The following is a 16,793-nucleotide window of genomic DNA, read 5'->3' as shown; positions in this document are numbered from 1 at the left end:
TTTTTTTTAATACAGTATTTGCCATCTTTGGATCTGGTCCTACAAAGCCTCAGGAGTGTCCCTTAATTAAATTATTACTTGCAAGAAGTTTGGCAGGTTTGGACCCCTCATTTGCAAATATTTTCTTTCTGCTGTATACAGAGTTAAAAGATGAATTTGGGTAAGGTAAGAACTGTTCTTCCCTTAGCTGTGTTGCTGTGGTTGCAGTGCACATCTGTTGACAAGAAGGAAATTCCATTTTGGGACCTCTAATATCATCATGTAGCTGTGAGGTAACAGGTCAGAATAATCAGCTGAGATGCATATGGCCACATTTTCCTGCATTGGTATCCAAGAGAATACTGACAAAAATGAAAAAATATCTCTCTCTCTCTCTCTCTCTCTCTCTCTCAAACCTGGAAGATCAATTAAGGATTGTATAAAACAGACTGAGCTCTTCTTGCACACTGTTTTTAAGAAACACTATGTTTTAAAAATCTAAAAGATTTATGTACAGTTCTTTAAAATAAGGCTTAAGTTCTTTGTTTTGTTAAATCTTCAAAATCTAATTGTTACTGCATTCTGTATATTGCTATGCTAATAGGTTCTTTCCTAGCAACTAGAGGCACTTGACTTTACCTTTCACACGGTAGTCCAGAGGTGAGCCAAATCCAGCTTGCAGGCTGGATCTGGCCCATGGCAGACTCCATTTCCCAGCGGCCTCTGCGGTGGTGACTCCTTCTGGCTCCAACTCCCAGAGTCAGCCCTACTGCCTAGGCACCCCAGCCCAGCCACCCCACACCCAGTGGTAGGGATGGGACCCGCATGGGATGGGTATGTGGCCAGGCAATTGGGATGGGGCTGCAGCCAGGAGCAAGATGGATGGGTGGGGCCGGAGAGACCCCGGGATCTCAGATAGGTAACAGCATAGGGTTGGGGCCAAGGCCAGGGCAGAGCCACGATCCACTGCCTGCATGCCCTTGCAACGAGCGCGGGTTCTGAGGGCAGGGGTGTGCAGAGAATGGATCTTAGCTCTGCCCCAGCCCAGGCCCTGTGCTGTCATTACCCCCAAGATCCTGGCCCCAGCCCCAGAGCAGCTCCCTGTTCAGCCGTGTGCCCTGCCCGTGCAGCTCCCAGCTGGTCTGCACAGAGACCCCGTGACAGCACAAGGCTGGGGCAGGGGTAGAGCCCTGGTTCTGTGGCCCCATGCTCTCACAGCCCTGTGATCTCATGGTCTCCATAAAGACTGGTTGGGAGCCTCCACATGGACGGGAGCTGCTTGGAAACGGAGTCTGGCTGTGGCTGGATCCGCCATTTTGCCCACCCCTGCTGTAGTCCATGTCAGCTTCTAGTCCTGTATTACTCATGTTCTACAAACTAGGGATGCTTACATCTGTGATATCAACACTGATGCACTCTGGAGACTAAAACTGCTAAAAGAAAGTATACCTAAAACTTGCTCAAAGGACAGTCAGATCCTAAAGCAAGTCAGTGTCACACCTCTTTTATTTTAATTTTTGTAGGCTACAATTAAAATGCACCCCTGAAATCCTGCATCTAGCATTGTGCCTAGACAATATAGGAATTTCAAGATGGAAAACAATTTCATAATAGTCCCAGCTACTGCAGGGCTTGGGTCTGTTTCTTACCTAAGGATTTCAGTTAGCCCTTTAAAATATAGAAGTTACTGTATGCATCTCAGCTAGAGTTGGTCAGGAATTTTCTGGGGGCTTTGGTAGTGTTTGTGTGCAAAAGCTTCAGATCAGTGTATAAGTCCATAAAGTTGCTAAAGGTGCTCTTTTAACTTTAGGGGTGTGGGCATGCAGACAAGTTTGCCATGAGGTAACTAAAAGCAGGGATTTACAGCACATTAGCTGCGTGCCTATGTGCATGTTTTAACCTTGTGGTAAATGAAAGCTAACCAGCAGCAGCTTTCTTGTCTGTCACTGAGGGCTTATAGCATTACTATAGGATTAGACCATTCACACCAGCAGTAAATCCTGACTTTAGTTTTCCCCTCAGGAGCTTGTTTATATGCCTGCGCCGTTGTTTATGCCCTATCCCTAAATCTCAGGGCACATCTACACATGCGCTTTAATGCGCATTAGCCTATTTTAATGTGCATTAAAGCATCACAAAAAATCATGCTCTTTAGCTAATGCACATTAAAATAAGCTAAAGTGCATTTTCTAGTACCTCACAATGAAGGCACTAGATTTAATACACATTAAAGCACATTAATGAATGTGTAGATATGCCCTCTGTGATTGCAAGTAGGTACCCACTCCCCTTTCTTAAATAGGAATCTGAGCTGAGTTGAAGAGGGTGATATTCCTGTGTGTTGCCATGGACACATCTAACCTTGTGTGACCTTGCAATACCACAAGGATGTACACCTGAGCACTGTAGCTGTTTCCAACTCTGGGATTAAACTAGTTGCATTTACTGCCTTCATGACTTACTGGTTGTCTGCAGAACATTTCAAGGAAAAGCAGACATTTAAGAGTGTTGGAAAATGTATGTAGTTTGTGTGGTTGAGAGTCCAAAAAGAAAAAGGTGTTGAAGGTCTAGTGTGGTCAGTTGCATCAGTTTCTGTAGCCAGTGGCAGGAGAGAGTGATGTGGCTAGATGCTTGTCACATCTAGCTGCTTTTGATTCCATGGCCTGAATGACAAGATACCCATTTTCAGTTGTCTTGACTGGGGGGCAGACTTCAAACCCAGACCTTTTGGAGAGAATATGTGCTGTAACTGCTCTGCTACCAGACCTGGTGGTGGTAAAGAGGAAAGGCCTTTAAACCCTAAAGCAGGGGGTTTCAACCATTTTTAACAAGTGTACCCCTTCTGCTGGTGGCAGCCAAACTCAGGGGCTGAGGGCCCTCATGCAGAGGCCACCGCTGCCACCCACTACCCCGCACCACCGCTGCCACCACATCTGCTTTCCCGTGGCCAGTTGCACGTGCAGCTCCGGAGGCTACTGAAGGCCCTTGCGCCCAGCCAATCACTCACTGCCCATCAGCAGCTCGTGGAGCCCCCGAATGGCACCTGTGCAGCCTGCAGAGGAGCACTGCTGCCCTCACACCGCCCACCCCCCGTAGCCTTGCTCCTAGGTGAGGATGGCATGGGGTGGTGGCGGTGGCAGGTGCCGCATGCGAGCCTCCCTGCCCCCTGTCCATCTGCAGAGGGGCACTGCTGCCCTTGTCCCCACCTGCCCACGTGTGTCCCGTTACCTTACTAAGTCCCCCTAGGGGTACGCCTACCCCCCAGTTGACAGCCTTACCCTAAAGCATACTTTCCCCCCAGTTAGTTTGCTTATATTCTTACAAGATGAACCTGTTGTATCATCAGAAACCAAACTATTTTGTAGCTTAACTGGTGTTTTCCCAAGTAAACTTAATTCAAAAAGGAAAACAATGCCCAATTTCTGGAAGGGTGGGAAGAGCAAAAATCTTGATTCCTAATAAGCATCTTTTCTCTTCTCCTCCTCTGAAGAAGTTTGAACAGCTAGAAATCCCTTTCTAATACAAAGAAACAGGAAAAATGGCCTGCTTGGAATTTGAGGCACAGGATTTATGACAACAAAATTCTTGAGTATTGCTCAGTGTAACATTCAAAGTGGTAAAACCTAAGTATTTTCTACTGATTTTTACGCATGGTCACTGTTTCTGAACTTGGCTGAGCCAGCTCATATGCTTATAATTAATCATTTATAAAAATGCTTCCATGCAATATCTTTCATTTTAGAACTACTTGGAGTTTAGGCGGGATTCTTATAAATTATTCTGCTGTAGTCTTGCTTTCTTTTTGTACATGCTACAATGAGAACTTAGAAATATGAAAAAATGAGGAAATGTGCAAAAGAAGCACTTAGCATAGGGTTCTTTTCATAAATCTATCAAAACTAATGAGCAGCTGCCCCACAGATAAAACCATAATGCTTTGAAGAATTGCATATAGCAAAATAATATTAATTATAAAAGCATTAATGATAAGTTATATAAAATGAATTATTATACATTAATTAGGAGTAGCTATTTATAACTACAGCTATAAATTTTCAAATAGTAATACTTGGGGCCCACTGTCTTCTAAGGCTTGGGAGTCTCAGAATTTGCTATGAACGTGGGCTTTCCAGGATGTTTAAGTTATTTTCCATGTACTAATTATAAAAATAACTTTGGAAAGAGATGTTGTATATAACCTAATACAGTAGTGACTTCCTGAGAAGACATTCATCGTGGAGGGGTGTGAAGTGTCCCACTTGTAGTAGATGCTTCCCTCTGAAACCTAGTGACAGTATAAAGTACAGCATTCTTCATTCTTTTACTGCCAGTCATTTTAGCAGGTATAATCAGCTAAACTGCTTATCGAGATACCATTCTTGCTGATATCTCTAGCTAGCCATCTGTTTGGGTGCAACAAACCTTTGGTTTCCTCCACTGACAATAGCTACAGTCCCATTGTACATAGCCTGTGAAAAATATGGTCTGTATACAAAATGAGGTCTCCTGTACTGAGTGCAATATTGAAAAGAGGACTTTATATTTTAAATTTAGCTTTGGCACACCAGAATAACAGAAGCCAGAGATCTTGCAGGAAAATGTAAGTGCCACTTGTCAGAGATTTATATGTTGCCGTATGTATTTTATAATTGAGATTAAGATTTCGACTTTGAGTGTATCTTTTTGTTTGTGGTAAAATAGATGGAACAGATAAAGCTAGGGTTAAGAGGAAGAGTAGTAATACAGAGACTGTCGGCTCACACTGGAGCTGTGTGAGCTTTGGAGAAAAGAAAATGACTTATTTATGGACCCAATTCTGCATCTGCTTTATGCCTGTTGCTCCCATTGACTTCATTAACTGTTCTGTCCATTGAATGCCTGCAGAAGTAGGCTGTATAAAATAAATTAAAGACTTGCCCATCTCATGAACCCCCTACGGAGAGTTTAATTAAAATCAACTGAGAATTTTAAAACTATGGAAAACTTGGGTCAGGCAACATAATGACCTACAGAGGCTTAAGCTGGTCCAAGAGCAGGCATAATGACATGGTTCCAATTATCATGTACTCATGAGAATGGGAACATCATGTTCTCTGGCATATAGTTCCTGATGCCTGCCTGTGCTCCCAGACCATGAGGGCTATGAAATTTTGAAAACATGCACTCTGATTTCCTGCTTTCTTGCCCCTGCAGCCCCTTTCTCCAAAATACGGTCTTTGAATGGACATTATAAAACAAATGAGCCTCACAGTTGTTCCAGCTTCAGGCAACATATATATTTACCTCTTAAGCAGACCTGACATTTCAGATTTCACTATCCAAATTAGAGATTAAACACGGGTGTAAAGGTAAACTTGAGTTTTATAGTTTCCCTACGCAGCACCTAAAACCTCCATCTCAATTTCTTGGCTGCCTGAACAGTACTGAAAGCAGTGGCATCAAAGGTGTACAAACAGTTTAGAATGAGGCCCAAAGTATGTTAGTTATAAGAGGCAAGTTAAGTAATGGTTATTTAAAAATACATTGTTTTCTGTATAGTAACCTTCTGCTATGACTGCTTTTTACTGGATTTTCCAGCCTTTTTGTTAATGATGTGGTCTCCTGGTACAGAAAAATGGGATAAGCACAGACTTCAACTGTAGAAGCAAATTATTTTCTTTAATATTCTTTTGATTTATAGAAGTGCTCCTCCCCAAGTCTCCTCTGTTTGTAATCCCTAACTGTGCAGTTACCCCTGCTCCCTGCCCTGCTGCAAGCCTCCCCACTGGGGTAAGTGGCAGCTCAGCTCCAGCTTTAACCTTAAACTCTGGGCTGAATTGGAGCTGACCTGTTGCTTGTCGTGGGCCAGTACTTGAATTTAAGATGAGGCTTCCCCCCCACCGTGGTGACTGGAGAGGTGGAAGGAGAACCTTGTCTTGGATTCAGGTAAATGTGGTAATAAATAAGAGTTCCTATCTTGCACAGTTTTTATGTGTTTAAATTGTAGACAAAGGCTAGGAGAGGGAACAGCAGCAAAGAAATGAGCTGACTTACGTAGCACTGCATAATGGGTCAGTGACTGAACTGCATCCCAGGACAGTGTACTGTCCATTAGATCAGTTGGCTGTCCATCTTCTTGGACTCAGGGTACTCCTCAGAAAATGCCAGCTCTTAGATTTAACACATTTTTTGACTATATAAAAAAATAATAAAAAATCTCTTCTGTTGCAAATAATTCAAACGGATTACAACAGGTCAGAATGGCTTTAACACTGGATACCTATTTGAAACCTCTGGGTTTATCTTATGAACCATGTATATATGTTTGTATACCTACAGCGCTAATATTGCACAGCATTCCACATCACTCTTAAAAGGATCTCATAGCACACTGGTCAGGAATCACTGCATTACATTATGCTGTTTCTTCAACATAAAATGCACATCTGTGCTCAGGGGTAAAGGGAAGTTAAAATGGTGTTAATGCCTTTGATTACTAGTGATTGGACAGCTCAGGCATTTTGGTGCATTACATTTATTGTGTTAATGCTGTTGTGATTCTTAAAAAAATACAAAAACCTGAAGTAAAACACAAAAATAAACCCTAAGTAAATAAAAGTATAAAGTAAAATATGTGAAAACCCAAAGTAAAAATAAATTGCTGCAAAAGCCAATAATATGACAAAAATACAAAATTGGCTCATCCATATTTCACACTTAAAAGGTCCTAAAAATGTTGGCATTTCAAAAGTCAACGCAGTCACTTGGAAAGGCTTGTTTTCCCTTGTAGCTACTGCTAATGGGAACAGAAGCACTTTGAGTATTACAAAATCTCAGTTTTCTTACAGAGCTGTTTTCTTACAGGCAAAGTCTTAAATGATTTTGTCTAGTTTACATGAAACTGGAAATTCTGCTCTATTTTAATAATTTAAATAATTTTTAAAATGGTGCGAAGACTGCTTTAAGATTCTGTGGAAATAGGAATTCCTTTCTCTCTCTGTGGCTGTGTGTGTAGGATCATGCAGATGTAATTTATATCTTAATAGTGCTTTCTCACCTTTTTAAAGCACCTAAAATATATATTTTTGATAGCCTAGATAAAACTGCTAGGGGGTGGGTGCATAACTTGTTGGAGAACTGTACCTAAAGGACAGCTATTAATTACTTGATGTGAAACTGGAAGCAGATATCAAGTGAGTTCCCCAACAGGGTCTGTCCTTGTTCCAGTACTGGCCAATGCCTTCATTAATAGTTTGGAGGATAGAATTGTTTGAACACTTAGTACCTTTATAGATTACACCAACCTGGATAGGTTTGCAGGCAACTTGGAAGATAAATTTTATATTCAAAATGATAAATTGGAAAAAATATTCTAAAGTAGAATGATTTTTTTTTTTTTTTTTTAAGAACAAGTGCAGAACATTCCACCTACTTAGGAAAAAATAGTCACTTACATACAATATGGTGAATCACTGGCTAGGCAGGAGTAGTGTGGAAAAGGCTCTAGGGGCTAGAGAGGATCAAAAGCTGAATATTATTTCCCAAAAGGTGAGTAGAGTAGTGGGACGTAGTCATAGATGTTTCGTATCTACGACATGGAACATAATTATTCCACTCTGCGCACTGGTGAGACTTCATTTGGAGTTCTGTGTCCAGTTTGGGGCATAACACTTTAAAAAAGTTATAGACTAATTACAGAGAGTCCAGAGGAGAGCAACAAATATTATTAGTGGCCTAGAGAAGTATACCAGGCAGGGAAAAATGGGAAGAAATGGGGTTATTTAGTTTATAGATAAGATCCTTTTGCTATGTCTTTGGATACAGAAAGAGTTGTTTAAAAAGGAGGTGGCCATCTGTTGTGCTATATGTCCACTTAGGCTGGATCAAAAAATAATGGACTTAAATTGCAGCAAGGGAGTTTGAGGTTGGATGTTAGGGAAAACTTTCTATCCATGAGGATAGTTTTAACAGACTACCTAAAGGGACTGTGGAATCTCCATCACTGGAAACCTTGAAGTGCACATTAAACAAACTTTATGTGAGATTTTATTAGATGGGATGATCCTACTTTGAATGAAGATTGGACTAAAATCCTTTTTAGCTGTTTTCCTTTGTTTTATGAAACGCCCAAACTACCAGCCAGCTTAGTGACAAAGAAGGAAAAGAGAGTCAGGGAAAGGTCTGCAAGGAGCATCAGTTAGGGAAGATCATGAGAATGGTGTTGCTTTTCTGCCTCTCTCCATCTGTATCATCTCAGCAGCCAGCTTTAAAGAGAAAAGGTGATGGGTTAAATAAGGGCCTTTGGTCTTTAACAGTCATTTGCCTAGCAGGCTGGAGTCCTCCTCAACCTAAGTACCTTCCCATTATAAAGATTCTTTATAATGAAGTTTTGACTATATAATCAGTGGTTTGGAATCTAGTTATTGTCTTGAAGATGACCCTTTCTCCTCAGCTATAACACTGAGGTAGTTTAGATCAGCTAGCAATCTTTTTCTGTAGCTGGGCACACCTACACGTGTGCTTAATGTAAAGCAATAAACTCCAGTGTAGTTTGTGCTGGAATTTATTGTTCCTGACCGTACCGTTTCCATGTTCATCTGGGGCTGCAGCACATTGAACCAGGGCAGAACAATCCTGGCTGCCAAGGAGTCTGGGGGGTTAGCCTACCAGCCTGGGCTGCTCTGACCCACCTCAGCGTGCTGTGGAGGGACTGACTGGGGCACGAGGTTGCTCCAGTGCAGAGCTACCTAGCAGGCAGCCCCTGCACTGAAGTACCCTCACCCTCATGTCCCAGCCAGCCATATCAGTGTTATGGAGTAAAAAAACTCCACTGCAGGATAGAGCTATAGCTCCAGCTTAGACGCATGCAGGCGGCTGGTGACGGTGGTGGTGGGAGCAGAGTGGCGGTGAAATTTGGGGTGGATGCAGCATCCTTCCAGCACTACTGGTGCCCACTCCAAGCCCAACCCCCACCATGAAGAACCCCCACAGCCCCGGCAGCAGTCCACCCCACCCTGCGCAGTTCCAGGAGGGCATATGCCCCCTGCTATCCTCTCCCAGGATGCAAATGCCACTAGGAGCCTCACCCCCCTGAGCTGTGGCTCTGTCTGCCCCCCCACTCACCGTCTGGGCAGTGCCTGCCCCTGCCCCCTCCCTCACTGCAAGGGGCATTGATCTGCCCCACCCCCCATGCCCCTTGCCAACCCCTTCCCCTTTCACCACACCAGACTTACCAGCTGGAGGCAGCTGTATGGGAAATCAGAATCAGTATTTGCTATCAGTATCGGCCCCCCAAATCTCTATCAGTGTACCCCTACCTGTGGGTTGTCTCTGTACCTTTTGGTTTTCAGCAGTGTGCAGAGATGTAACAGGGCAGCTGCAGCGCATAGGGAAGCACCAGCTGCCACAATACTGATGGTGCCAGGACCATTTACACTCAGTCCACACCCTCCAAAGGTAACACCTAAGGCTGCTGCCCCAGTCATGTTCCCTGCCGCCCCCCCCCCCCCCCCCCCCCCCCCAGCTATGTGTTTGCCAGTGCATCACTTCAGTTTTACTGCAGTTCACCAGGATTCAGAGCAATAAAATGATGGGCATTTAAACATTTAACTGAATCTTCAGATGAATTTTCAAATGTATTGATAAGAGTTAGGTTTCCAAGCTTTGGGAACTTGGGCCAACCATAGTTTGTGGCTTTTAAGAAGATTATTATTTAAGAAGATTAATCTTGCCTGTCTGTTGGGATGGTGAGTGAGGAGTCTAATGGCAATAATGGCTTCATGCCCTGATCTAAAACATAATAGAACCTATGGAAGTGCTCCCCTAGATTTCATCAGGACCAGTCTTTCATGCAGTGGTTCCTTGTCCAGTGTGGACAAGAATTAAATCAACACTTTCTTTTTTTTTTTTTTTTTTTTTGAAAGGCTAGTCAACAATCAAGTGACAATGAATATTGATTATAATAGGCCTAGTGTGCATTTTTATCTCCTCTTTTGTATTCTAATTTATTTTTTTGCTTCCATTGGTAATTTTCTTGTCCAAAACTTTGGTTTGGGGAAGGGTTAGTAACATGACTTCTTGCATACTTAAGGCAGCCCCTCAGCCTGGCTTGTAAAGAGTCTGAGCAGCCGAGTGGAAACAGCTGAGGATGGGAAAACTATTACAGAGCATTTTCAGTTGTGGTGGGCGTTTCTAGCACCTGTTAGTAATCTGGGAGTCTTGCCGTGTCCAAATAACTCGGGTTTAAATAGTCTAGCAGAAAAAGGGGCAATTGATTCTGTTCCCTACAAGAGCAGGTTTCTATCTGCAGTTGCCAGAACCATTTGCTTAATTGTCTGGATTACTTATCAAAATCTAGCAGATCCAGTAACTATTTTTTTAGCCTTTTAAGCAAAGATATTTATACAAGAAAGTTTTTGGGGTTTATTTTGCGGGGGGTTGTTGCTATAGAATTAAAATGCTTGTTAAAAGTCTGAGGAGTTGTTGACAAGACTTGGAAAATTACTATAGACTTATGGTCGTTTTTTGTTTTGAAAACCTTGAGGGTTTCAAGGTGTTCACTTCAAAACGCTTCAGAAGTGTTTGGCATTAGTCTTAACATGGAAGTCAAAGAAAATTTTACCACTGACTGCAGGAGAAGCAGGGTTAAACTAATCTGAATAGTTTTGAGAAGCTCCATTTCCTTTTTTTTGCCTTGCTATACTGTAAGCATTCTGAATCTCTGACATAGAGAGACAAGTGCTCTGTGCTTATGTAAGTAATGCTCTGTTTTGGCATGCGTGATTGTAGTGCAATCCCAACTGTGCTGATACAAAATGACTGTCAGATATTCATTAATTTATTTACTTATTTTGAGTAGGCTGCAGCAGAATATGCAGCAGAATAATAGATCTCTAAAGTAAAATAGTCCAAGTGGACTGAGTAACTGTCTGTGAAATTCTAACATTTTGACTGCAGTTTGTTGGTGCTGTACTTTGTTGGATAATGTGGCTCATCATCCAGGATAATACCACAGTGTGACCAGCCTACTTTATTATTTCAGCAGGGCTCTTCTCCTCTTAATTATTGCTGTAACAAAACTCCGTCTAATGCTTCCACTAGAATTTATTCTAAGTTTTGAATTTTGGTAACAGGCATTTTTTTCCCTAATGTTAGGGGGGAAAAATCCTGAAAGTTTTTTTTAAGTGAGAAGTTGTTATGCTACTTCAGTATTCATAAAAAATCTAGGTAGAAAGGTGGGTGAATGTGCAAGAGGCAAGGATTTGGGGGGTGATATCTTTTATTGAACCTACTGTATAGCTGGAATAGACTTGCAAGCTTTCAAATGCAATGCATTCTTGTGTGTTGTTTGTACCTCAAACTGTGGCATGCATTTCAGGTCATAAACAGATTCATTCAGCACCTGTGGATTCCACTAGGAACTGCCCAGATCAATGGCTTCCCTGTTTCCATAGTAATTAATGTCCCTCTGGGGTCAAGAAACAAGGGGAAACTTAAAGGACAAAAAGTAAAAGAGCTATGTGGCGTTATAAAGTTTTTATTGCCACTTCTCTGGCAAGTTCTTCATAACTGGACTCGTGGCTTTGCCACCCCTGAGTAAGGCTGTCATCCTGAGTTTGTGGCAATAAAAGCTTTGTGGACCCTGTCCCATCAAGCAGTCCCTTCTGTCTTGTCTTTCCTCTTCCTTGGTGATTGAGTGGCTGTCTTCATTTTGTAGAAAGTAATCAGAATATGGTGTTGAGTTTTTTCCTGACCTTTGGGTTCTTAGACCTTCACTGTATTTTCTAAAGCTGTGTCTATGTAAGGAATGATTTGCTTGTGGGGAGTATTGATATTCTGTACCAGGTGCCTCTAGTGTAAGCACAGCTGCACCCCAAAAGCTCTGCTTTGCACTGGCATAGTATAAACCATTCTGACTCGGAAAGATAAGAGACAACTGCAGGCATTTTGCCAGCATAACTGTAATTGTAATGTAGCGTTCTGCCAGGGATCACACATCTTCACACCCCTAACCAACATGGTTGACTAAGCCAAAGTCAGTAAGCCTAAGGGATAACTTAGGCTAATGAATATTAAAGCATTGCATGTGGATGTACCCATAGTGTTCTGCCTTATGGTGCTAGGCCGGCTTTGATAGAGATGGCTTGTGACTATAGGCTTTATACACATTATTGAAACTATCCTAGACTTCATCTTAAGATAAAAAAGTGCATTTCATTGCCTAGTTCTGTACATGTTAACTTTCCGTCAGATAATAGCCCACAAAATACCAGGCTCAGTAGTCATGCAGTCTTAAATAAGGGATGTGTGTATATCTGGAGAATCATTTAGCTATCGGCCAAGTAGAAGAAGGTGCTATTTGATTTCTTACAAATGTTTAGGACTAATGTATAACAGTGTGACCTCTGACTTAACAAATATTGTAATTTATTAAAAGGACACTCTTTCTTCCAGTAAACTAATTGGAGTGTTGCTGTGACACAGCTGAATTAAAACAAAAACCTGATCTTAGATAAATTCACAGCTTCTATGTGACAAAGAGCCGTGCTGCTATTTTTAGCTTTCTGCCTTCATCTATATCAGTTTATATGGGTTGCATGTGTTAGGCAAATCATTTATGCTAAAACTGACACCTCCCTTATTCAAGATTTCAGATAGATAGGTGTTAGCATAGCACAAGCTTTCATAAACCTAAGTTTATTTTATCTGGTGCTGCTAATAAAATAATACACCAAAAATATTTTAATAAAAAAGTCAATTGAAGTTTTATGATGGGAGCAGTGGCAGTTGTGAATTAGCTTTTATACTGTGTGGTCCAAATCATGATGACAAAACTGTGCTTTTCTTTTTGTGTGTGTATACACAGAAACTATGTGAAGGAATTTTAAACATCCTTGAAAACGACACAAAAACTTCATGTCAAATTGCCTGCCTGGAAGCTCTACGAATTCTATCAAGAGATAAGAAGGTTTTAGTGCCTGTAACAACAAAGAGCAACATGAAGATCCTGTTGAAGCTAGCGAAGCTTGATGCTACAGAAGATCCTTTGGAGGAGGTTTCCGAATACCCTGTTATAGTGGAAGCTTTAAAATGCCTCTGTAACATAGTTTTTAATAGTGCTGTTGCACAGAAGCTCAGTTTGGAACTGAACCTTGCAGCTAAGCTTTGCAATCTCCTGAAAAAATGCAAGGACCAGAAGTTTGTTGATGACATTAAATGTTTTGATCTGCGTCTTCTCTTTCTCTTGTCACTTTTGCACACAGATATTAGGTCACAATTGCGTCATGAACTTCAAGGGGCGCAGGTTTTGACTCAAGCTTTGGAAAATTCTCTGAACATAATATGGACAGATGAGTACAAAGCTGCTGAAGATCATGACAGGTCTCCTTTATCTCTGCAGGAGACAGATTGTGCTATTGAGGCACTAAAGGCGCTCTTTAACGTAACGCTTGACAGTTGGAATGTCCACAGCAAGGTACGTTCTGAAATGAAATCCTTTTGAATTGGGTTTATTTTGTCTACAAAAACCATAGCTGCTTCCTGGTTATTTCAGAGAAACAGCAGAGCAGGCTAATCTTAAATTTAGTGTACATTGTTCTGATGAGTATCTGAAGTATAGGCAATAATGGTTAGGACTATGAAATGAATTAATTGAGAACAAAGAATTTACCTTGTGTTTTCCTTTTCTCAGATCGCAATGTAAATAGATCACCTGTTGGGTTTTAGGAGCCGGTCATTTTTGTTTTTATGAGGAAACAGACTTGTTTCTTTGTATGTTAGTCTTTTCTCTTTATTTCTTCTTCTGACTTGTGATTTCCATATAAAAAATATTTCTGTCTTCATAGTGGGAGACGTGCTTTATATCTGCCTAGACAAACAGCCGCACTTGTGTATGCTCATGAGTAGAAAATGTGATTCCACAGTCACATAAGCTGCTCTCTAAAATATACACATTTTTCAAAAGCAGACAAAAGGAAATTACATTGAGTTTTTTTTTTCCTGTTTAAATTTTTTGTATTTTATGACAAGGTAATTCTTTGAGGAAAATAATCTGTGTTAAACTCTGGGAAGTTGCTCTTCCAAGAACCTGAGCTTTAAGCAGTTAAACTGTACTTATCTGCCTCTGTGGGTTTCCAGTAACGTTTGAAAGCAGTTTTGTCTCTTAACCCATGGACTGCAGGGAGACATATGGTTGTGGAAAAAGCCTCCTCTTGTGGACCTCTGCTGCTTAAATGGAAATATCTAAAGCCAGCATATTCTGATATTTTGGTTTCATCGAAGACCTGTTCATACTGCAGCTGAACTGTCCAAAAATGGAAGGCCGAGTATAGCATTGTTAAGACAGGGCAGGGGAGTGCACCTGGATTCTTGCTCATTTGTGACTATCTGGAATATCTACCCTGCTCTTCCCTAACACTTCCATGCACCGCAACCTGAAAAGTGAAGGGGTTTCATGCCTGAGACGTGGCAAACAGGCTTACTTGTGAAATTCCCTAACAGCGTGAGTATCTGTTAGAATTAGGGAGGTTTCATCCCACCAGACTTTCCCTTCAGACAAGCCAAGTTTGAACTGAAGAAAACATTTGGGCTGAGGGAGGATTATTAGGAAAGGAAAACAGAATTCCTCTTGTGAAACTCCCTTTCGCATTTACTTGCAAGTTTAGGACTCTCTTGGGATTAGAGAATTTTATCTTGTATATAATGAGTTAAAGGCTGAATTTGTTACAAAGGCTTTGCAAAGCCAAGCAATACTTATGTAAAAAGGAGTGCCCCTAGTTCTCTACTTTATCATCCCACAGGAATCCTTATTAAGCAAAGTTTTGTTTAACATCCTTTCTAATGATCTAGAAGAAGAGGTAAACAACACATTAATTAAGTGTGCTGAAGATATAGCACTGGAAGGTGTTGCAAACATCAGCCAGGATAGAAAAATAAAGGGGATCCAGAAAAATTGGATGTATAGGTTTCCCTTGATTTATGCGGGTTTTTTATATGCAAATTTGCTCTTATGTGATAAGTATATTTAGACCCATAATTCGTTATATGCAGGATAAATTCGCTCTTATGCAATCAGCATAGATGCCTCCCTCCTGCCCCCCCCAGCAGGTAAGTCTGGTGTGGGGAGCGGAAAGGGCAGTGACCCCATTCACCCCAGCCCCGGCTGCAGCAGCCCTGGTAGCAGCTGATACCAACTGCCTGCAGCCACTGGGCTGCACTGTACTCCACCTGTCTCCCCACATCTGGACTCACCCCAGCTGCCTGCACTCAGGCTGTGGTACAGGCAGCTGATGTTGGCTGCTCCTGGGGCTGCTCCAGCATGGGCTGGGGTGAGTGTGGACAAGCAGAGCCCTGGGCAGCACAGGGTGCAGCACTCACTCTAGCCCTGGCTGCAGCAGTCCTGGGAGTGGCCGACACCAGCTGCCTCCACCAGGGCACAGAGCAGCCCAGGAGCAGAGGGGAGTGGGGGCAGGTGGAACATGATGCAGCCCAGTAGCTGCAGACAACTGGCACTGACCGCTTCTGGGGCCACTGCAGCCAGGGCTGGGGTGAGTGTGGCTCTGTTCCCTTTGCTGCCTTGTGCAGCCCCGGAGGTGGCACGCCTCCCCCCGCCCCTTCCCTAGTCCCAGCGTCACTCCCTCCCTCCATCCCTCACCACCATGGGAACCTTTCCCTATTCGTTACATTTTAAAGTGGGTTCGCTTTATGCAAACTTGATTTATGTGCCGTTCTCCGGGAGCGCATCTACAGCATAAATCGAGGGAAACCTGTATTGGTAGGAAGTGAAGCAAGGTTCAGCCTGGAAGGAAGAGAAAAACTAAACTATCTGCTATTGAATGGCAGGTGAAAATTTCAAAGAAACAATTGAAAAATAAATCCATGTGATTCCAATAGGCAAACTGGGTGTTGTTAGCATGTATTAGAGTTGTCCCCATATGGTGCCAATAAGATTAAGGCTCACTTTTCATTTAGGTGCTGTGCAAATGCTTAAGAAGAGAGAGTTCTTGCCAAGAAGAGTGAACTATCCAAAAAAATAGAAGTGTGGTAGGGAAAATGCATAAAGTTAAATGATCAGGATAAGTTTTATTAAGCACACTTTGTTATGCAGGTGACGTTTGCAGGAGACTATGAGGCAAACAGTCTTATAAACAAAAAATTAGAGAGAGTGAGTGGGAATGATGAGCGAGAATTTAGTGAAGAAGGGAGTGGGTAAAAGGTTGAAGTTGAAAACAGAGTAAGGAAAGAGGAAGAAATAGAAAAGGACATGGGGACTGGTGAGTGAGGCTGCTGACCCCGAAAAGGCTTATGATGGAGAGAATGGCTGCTTTCCCTAATCATATTGAGGGATGTAGGACGTTTTGGGCCTAGTGGCATCCCTGTACGCTGGAGCCAGAATGGAATGCTGTTCTCTACCCTGGATTATCTCAGGGGAAAAGCTAGTACCTCCAGTGACTGGTTTTGTTTCTGGGAGCTTTGCCTCTGCAATCCCCTCTGCCAGCTAAGTAGGCTTCTGGGAGAAGGACACCAAGGGCCCACTTATTTTGCAGTGTGATGCCAATGTGATTCTGAATAGCCCACAAATAGTTCACAGGAAAGTCACACATCCTGAAATGGGGAGGGCTAAGAAGGGCTGATATAAACTATACTGAATATGATGGGTGTGAATGCCAAGGAAGATGAAAGGTTAACAGTGATGTAACGAGGGGCAGACACAGAAACAACTGCTTTGATATAAAAGGATACTGAAAGAAGAAGGGATCTACCTAAGTTGCGGCGAGAAAAAGGGCTTTTCACAGCCCCACTAGTGGCATGCAGAGCTAATTTCACAGGCATTTCAT

General features: G+C 42.3%; 1 protein-coding gene across 1 annotated transcript in view; it reads left to right on the top strand.

Annotated features, from left to right (window-relative positions):
- Nucleotides 1–16,793, top strand: part of RIC8B (RIC8 guanine nucleotide exchange factor B) — a 54,612-nt gene that overhangs the window by 9,148 nt on the left and 28,671 nt on the right. The window contains exon 3 of the mRNA XM_090043159.1: nucleotides 12,824–13,432. Coding sequence (XP_089899285.1) covers nucleotides 12,824–13,432 — 609 coding nt within the window. The remainder of the gene's footprint in view (nucleotides 1–12,823; nucleotides 13,433–16,793) is intronic.

Source organism: Crocodylus siamensis, chromosome 4 (assembly GCF_052110815.1).
Source record: "Crocodylus siamensis isolate JL-2025a chromosome 4, ASM5211081v1, whole genome shotgun sequence".
In the NCBI taxonomy this organism is placed as follows: Eukaryota; Metazoa; Chordata; order Crocodylia; family Crocodylidae; genus Crocodylus; species Crocodylus siamensis.
The sequence above is the reverse complement of the archived record's forward strand: the minus strand, read 5'-3'. Positions and strand labels throughout refer to the sequence as shown.